Raw genomic sequence first — 6999 nt, 5'->3', positions numbered from 1 at the left:
TACATGAGAAAGCTTTAATGTCTGTGAAAATATCCTGATAAATTACTAAAGCTGAATTTGTTCATGTCGCCTCTTTAAAAGATGATCACTTGTTTTGTTTCTGTGACCAACATCCTGTGACCCTGGATGGTTTAAAGGAATTAAATCACTCCGGATCAAAATAAGATTGTGTTTCCTTACAGGGTTATATCAGGAGAAGATTAGCATCAGCTGTTACGCTGCTAGATCTGCATCATTAACGGTATTAACGGGGCCGTGCAAAAGTCTTAATCCAGCCCCATGAAGGAAGGGCGATCATGTCACTGCCTATGTGTTGTCTGTCTGTTAGCAAAATATCTCAGGAACCAGATTTAATGAACTAAAACTCATTGAGTGTACATCTACACCTGGAGACAACCCAATTCGAGATGGCCACAGCTTGGCAAACACAAATTTGGTTATAAATGAGTCATTTTTACTGATACTGAGCTAGAATTTGGTATGGCAGTAGCTGAGAGTCATCCCCAACATAAACCATTAGCACTCACAGATTGAGCAAGATCTTTGTTTAGAACGTTGGTATGAAAGGTGGAGGGTGACCTGCATTCCTTCAAGAAATCTTACTTATTTTCTGCATTTTTTCTCTGGTTTTCAGTGAATTATCTGACCATTTTCATTTTCTTCAACAAAACTTTCTCTCACTTTGCATCTAAAATTTAAATCTTACCTTTCTGAATTTGATAATTCTGCCTTTTGAGCCAACATTAACAATATGAGCTTACAACAGTGTTAAACATTGCTCATGCTTGCTTTTAAAGACCCCATTGAGTGTTTTAATGATACTTTTTGCTGGAACAAAAACAGCTTTAAGAAGTCAGACAGCTGTTTGCAGCTGGGTTTATAAACTGCATGGACACTGGACCAGAAGCAGCATTCAGTCATTTATGAAACATAAAAATGGTCGACTTAATGTTGAGGCTGTTGAATCAGTGATCGCTCATCTCTGTTGGTCAGAAGCTGAAAGTTTTAACATTTTATTTAAGAGAATCCTTCAGGTTCTGGGAGATCTCCTTCAGGCTTTTCGGACTCTTGCAGATCACGTCAAAGGCACTAGGAGGAGCCAAACACACCGTCTGATTTGTTTCTGTCAGAGAAAACATCTAAAACCTCTTATTCAAACTCTGTTTCTGAGCTGAGCAATGGTTTCTGTAATAACCCGATGATCAGGTTGATGCTGTTTGGTCATACTTTCTGAGTTTCACTGAGGGGGGGGGGGTTGTTGTTCGTGAATTACAGCCACATGAGTGCTCCTTGGTTGTGTAATGAGCAGACGGGGGCTCTGGAAGACCTCGGTCCCTTTGTTACGGTGGTTACCCTGGATGACCCGGGGCTCAGTTTGTGACAGGAAAGATGCGGGACATCGAGGACACCGGAGTGTCCCCACACTGGTGTCCCTTTGTGCAGCCAGACCCTGTTTCTATTTCTGCCCCCCATTCTCATCCCTCTCCCTCTTTCCCTCCATTTAGAAACTTTTCTTTTTTTCCTCAAATTCTCAGCGTGAACGCTGAGTCAGCTCGTTTTCCTGGTTTTCATTTAGCCTGTTTTTCTTCCATACTTTATGCTATTTTAGCCATTCATACATCAAAATGTTCAGCTCATTCAGAAAATAGAGTTAAGCTTTGTAAAATATTTAACGTTTTCCAATAGAAATACATTAAAATGTCTTAATTTAATTCAAAAACGTTGTTCTCTTAAAAATCTAAATATTTGCTTTATTTTTGTCTTTTTAATTCTATTATTCTGCTCCTTTAAGCTTTTAGCTAGAATGCTCCTTTTTTGTCTTTTTTCTCCTCATCTTTATTCATTTTGCTGCTTTTAGCTAACCTTTTCCAAATTTTAGTTAGCGCCTTGCTACTTTTAGCTTTTAGTTACTGTTCTGCTTCTTTCAGCTTTAACAGCTCAGTTTCAGCTTTTTCAGCACATTTCAGTTCTCAGATGCTGATTGGACTATTGCTTGGGTTTTAAAAAAGAAAAATCTGGGTCATGGTGACCAAAAACTCATGATTTAGAAGCACTGAACGAAAGTACGGCTAGAAAGGAAGGAAGAGGAGAAGAATGCCCGTGTCTTTCTCCACGGGACACTTGCACACACTCCCCACTTTCTGTCCCACATTCTGTAAAGTTTTTTTTACACAGGCAGGAGAAGGCAAATAAAAGGCAGGAAATAACAGAGAAAACACTGAGGCTGAAACTGAAGATGGAAAACGACGGATGAAACGTGAACCAGAGTTATGTTAGCCCTGATACAAAACTGTGGACAGAGGCAGGAAACTGTAACAAAGAAACAAAAACATCTTTATGTCTCAGACAAAACACCAACATGCAGCTTGCATATTGGTAAAATAAAACTGCAGGGTTATGTGTCTCTGGATTTTCTGCTTGCGCTGGTGGTCAGACACCCAGACAATCTAATAAATACAGACAGGATTTCTTTTTATTCCTGCTACAACAATAATTGAATTTAATCATATAGAATATGAATTAGTGAAAGCTGAGGTGTTCTAAATAAATGCAAAAAAACCCAAAAAACTGTCTGTAAGATTCTGTCAGCTGAACTGAATCAGCAAAAGTGAATCACTGCATTTCATTAGTGATGCAATGCCATGAGAGCCATCACACACACACACACATATGCACATAATCCCCCCTCATTAGGTGTATTGTGGGGATGCTGATGTAATGCAAGTTAATCTGTTGGCCTCTGGTTGGCTCTGTGGCCCAGTGGGGGCTCTTTGTGTGGGACATTACCCCAGCCCCGCCCCCTGGAGACAGGTTCATTAAGACTGACGTTGATACCCAAGTACCCAGACCTTTTGTGTGTGTGTGTGTGTGCGCGTTTTCAGTCAGTTGTAGCACAGACGACGCAAAAAGGCAGCGTTTTCTCTCGAGCATGTGCCTGACCTCACATACGCCAGAAATCTTGACTGACATGTGTGTGTGCGAATCCATAAGTGTGTGCGTGAAACCATGAATGTGTGTGGGTGTGAGTGTGTGTGTTTCATCAGCCAAATCAGTGAACGTGTGCCATGCCCACACACTAAATTTGAGTTTTTGATAGCTCTGTGCACTGGAGCCATATTTCTCATCACATAAATCTCAGTTTGGTTGGGTAATCCGGCGTTCCTGCCCGTACAAGTACACGTATAAGTCTGATAGGGATATTCCTAAAGTGTGACTGCTGGAATAAATTGCTTTTTACATGTGAAAATCCCACTGTTTGAAAATTTTTGTTGTTTCAATTTTAGCAACAAACTCAAGAGTTCAGTTTGTGGATGTTCTCTGTGTGCTTCCTTAGCTGAGAAGATGAGTTTATTTCACACAGAATTTTATTGTTTTTTAATTTTAACTCAAATAAACCATCAGTTTCAAAAACAAGTCACGAAGCATTGTTCATCATATTGTTAGAAATAAAACGTCCTACATATAAAGATGTTTTGTTTCTCATCTGTCTGATAGGACTTTATACTCTGTAGCCACTTAAAACTGTAGTTTGTCCTCTTTTAGGTGGGGTTGTGTGAAGCACTTATGAGTAGTCAGCGTCCTACATGCAGTAAACAGCAGCAAACATGCTCTCAGTTTGTAGAATAAGGGAAGGTTTAGGACAGGAGAGCTAAGCTAACTGATGCTAACACCTGAGACAGCAGACGTGCAAACATTCCACCATCTAAAGGCGTGTCTTAAAAAGTGCTGCAGAATATTTGTATCACAACCAAATAAAAGATTTTGTAAACTTCAGACAAACATTAAAATAAATATATTTTACTTTAGCTGCTGTTTGCTAGCTTTCTAGCCCCAGACAAATGTCATTTTATCTCTCCAGAAAAAGAAAAACAACTGATGATATGTTTAGTTTTGCAATCACCCAGTTTTACAGCCTTCAGTTATTAGAGTAGTGACTCTTCAGTGACACGAAACAACATTATTCCTGTTTGGTCAACAAAATTGTGATAAAGTAAAAGAGCGACTTGTGCAAAAGTGACAAGTTGTAAAAAAAATTGAATATTTTCTTTGCTTGGAATGAACAGCTTGATGTTTGGGTTGTTTTAGGTGATAGAAACTCACTCGTCTTTTGTCCCTGATCTGGATGGTGTTAGCTCAACTTCAGCGTGAGATCACTCTGTCTTCTGCAGGTAAGATACTGACTGCTAATAACCACAATACAGCTTTTGTTTTGTTTTTATTCTCTTAGCTACAAAATGACATCTATCGTCAATTAAACTTTGAGTTCTAAACACACACTCCAGAGCTGTCCTTATAGCTGTAAGAGAAACGTTTAGTCATGTTGCTTTTATTTTTAGTCTGATAAACTTCTCTTTTTAAGCTCAACGTGACTAAATAAAGAGAAAACATGTACATTTTTGGAGTCAGGCCCACAGGCACTGTCCCAATTTAAAATAGGAGCGGGATTATTTGTGGGTCGTTGTGGTTTTGAGCGTGTGAGACGGAGTGTGTGTCTGCAGCCAGCAGCGCGCTCAGCCCGGGCTTTAAATAGCTAACTCAAATAAAGTGAGAGGAGGCCGGGGATCGAAGGCTGACAGAGACTCTGTCAGGGAGGCATTCCCGAACGGAAGCCGGCCTTTTGGGTTTCCAAACATGCCAGGAATGTGATGTTGTCTGTGAAAAGCACCTTGCCACCAGGTGCTGGTGCGCCACCTGACAGGAAGTGCAGCAGGAAGTGCAAACTGAGGGAGAAAATGGCGGCAGGTGACTCAGCAGACTGGGAGCTCTGTGAGGGGAAAGCAGAGCCTCTATCAACCCCGAGAATCTCTGCAGCCCTGAAAAGGCAACACGACTCCCACTCCAAAACAAGCTCTTTCTCATCCACCAACCACTCTTCCTCACTTTGCCTCCCTTTTTTTACACACTGTGTTAAATTTCTATTCTTTCTCATCCTTTTTACCTTTTGACGGCCTTCTTTGTGTGCAGGCTGTGGGAAAGTTTCCCGTAATGGTGAGGTCATCCACCACCGAAAGCCACCCCCACCCCTCATGTACACACACACACCATCACTGCACCCCTCACCCTCCATGCTGCCTCCCCCCACCACCCAGCCCCGGCAGGACTGCAGGATGGCAGTGTGTCCCCACATCTCTGTCCCACTTCCAGTTCCTCTGCGCTCCCTGCAGAGACCCAGAACCAGAATAGAGCTTCTTTCAGAGCTGCTATCTGATGGCCGTCAGTCTGTCTGAGAGGCACCTGGAGGTGCATCACATTCTCTTTGTGCCTCACAGATCCACACACATTTTTAAAGTTTCATACAAATGACTCTTCTGCTACAGATAAACCTGACCATAAAGGCTTAAAACCTGAAAGTAATTTTCCCTGAAACCTCCTGAAGTTTTGAATCAGAATACAAATCTGGTGGCTTATTACTGCAATCTATTGGCAGCAATTGTAACAAAAATCTAAAAAAGGAAAAGTTCATCCAAAATCACCAAACAGGTTCACATTTAATCAGACTTTTTATGAGCTGACATCATGATTTCTCTTGAACCAGTGGATAGATTTAACTGAAACTTGCAGAAAGTTATCGCTGGGAGTCAAAAATCAAATCAAAGCACAATAATCAGAATTAGCTAACACAAAAGGGGCTATAAATCAGTCAGTTTTGCAAATATTGAGCTAAAATTTGAAGTGGTCGTAGCTGAAAGTCGTTTGCAATACATAATCTGAGCGTGACATCTCGTGTTACCGCCTGAGTTATTTTTAAGGTTTGACCAAAATGACTACAACTCCATCATTTGTCAACATAAGTCTAAAAATCTGGCATGAAAGGTGGTGGGTTATATCTATTCCTTCAAGGTATGCCTTTAATTACATTGTTTTTTGTTTGTTTGTTTTCTTTTAACAGGTTAGATCATTTTATTTGAGCACATCCAGCAAAAAAAGACCTGAAGTCTTTAGGAAATAAATAGTATTTTTTGCTAAAACAAACTCTTTAACGAAGCCTTCTGACCAGATACACTGTGCTGAACTTTAATAAATCTGAGGAAAAAGAAACACAAGCAGGAGACGAGAAAAGAGCTGTACATAAAGATGTATTAAGGTTAACAACACGCAGTAATAACAACCGTATTAGTAGCACAACAAATACACATAGGTAGATAAAGTAGTGGCTCTTTCAATAAAATATGCAATATAATTTGCTGTTATTCTAATGTACAAAAATATATGGCAGGTATGTTTAGAAACAATGAATTTTACACATCTTTAATAAGGGATAAATATGAAAATACACAACTAATCAGTTCTTGGTACATTTTTTAAAAACCTTTTTGTTGGTTTTGCTGCAATAAACTAATTGCCCTGTGATTACTGGTGCTGAAACTAAATCTGTGCATTACTGCTCAATAAAAAAAAACAATTACTGATATTAGTTCATGTGTCAAAAATCTAAAACTCTCCAGGTTCAGTTAGAAGTTATTGCTTCGCTGTGATGGACAATTATTTTTAAAAATACGGGGAATAAAAGTCCGACAGTGATGAAAATGTACTTTTATCCTGAAACTTTAGTGAAGACAGTTTGTGTTTATGTACAGTTTTTGACCAGAAGCTCCAGAAACAAACCTGAAAGTTATTTCCTGCTGTTAATCTGTATAAATTAGAGTTTGGCGCCACCTGGTGGCAGCATCCCACAGTGCAGCCAGGGTTCATCCTGCAGGAACAAGTCTGAGGATTTCAAGTCTCCTCTTTCTTATTGGGGTGTTGTTTCTGTCCAGGTTCTTTGCCCTCCTTGTCACTTTTTGTGTGAGCCGATCATAACCTTTGAGACAAAGTTGACGATGGCGCTGGCCGGTTGCTCGGGGTCGTGCTCAGCAAACAGATGGCACACATTTTCGGTCTCACTTTGAGATTTTTTGGCTACAAATCCAAATATTCTGGAAGATAAAAACACAGAGCTGTTTCCTTCAACTTGAATAAAACAACTTTTCAAATGGGATCAATTACATTAGCTCTATT

At 40.0% G+C, this 6999-nt stretch overlaps 1 protein-coding gene across 1 annotated transcript in view; it reads right to left on the bottom strand.

The window, feature by feature from the left end:
• Positions 1 to 6296: 6296 nt before the first annotated feature.
• The window catches only part of si:ch211-191a24.3 (tensin-3), a 35162-nt gene continuing 34459 nt past the window's right edge, over positions 6297 to 6999 (bottom strand). Inside the window, 1 exon segment of the mRNA XM_025010815.2 lies at positions 6297 to 6917. Coding sequence (XP_024866583.1) covers positions 6776 to 6917 — 142 coding nt within the window. The 3' untranslated portion in view covers positions 6297 to 6775.

This window comes from Kryptolebias marmoratus, linkage group LG24, assembly GCF_001649575.2.
Source record: "Kryptolebias marmoratus isolate JLee-2015 linkage group LG24, ASM164957v2, whole genome shotgun sequence".
NCBI lineage: Eukaryota > Metazoa > Chordata > Actinopteri > Cyprinodontiformes > Rivulidae > Kryptolebias > Kryptolebias marmoratus.
This window is presented reverse-complemented; position numbering and strand designations above follow the sequence as displayed.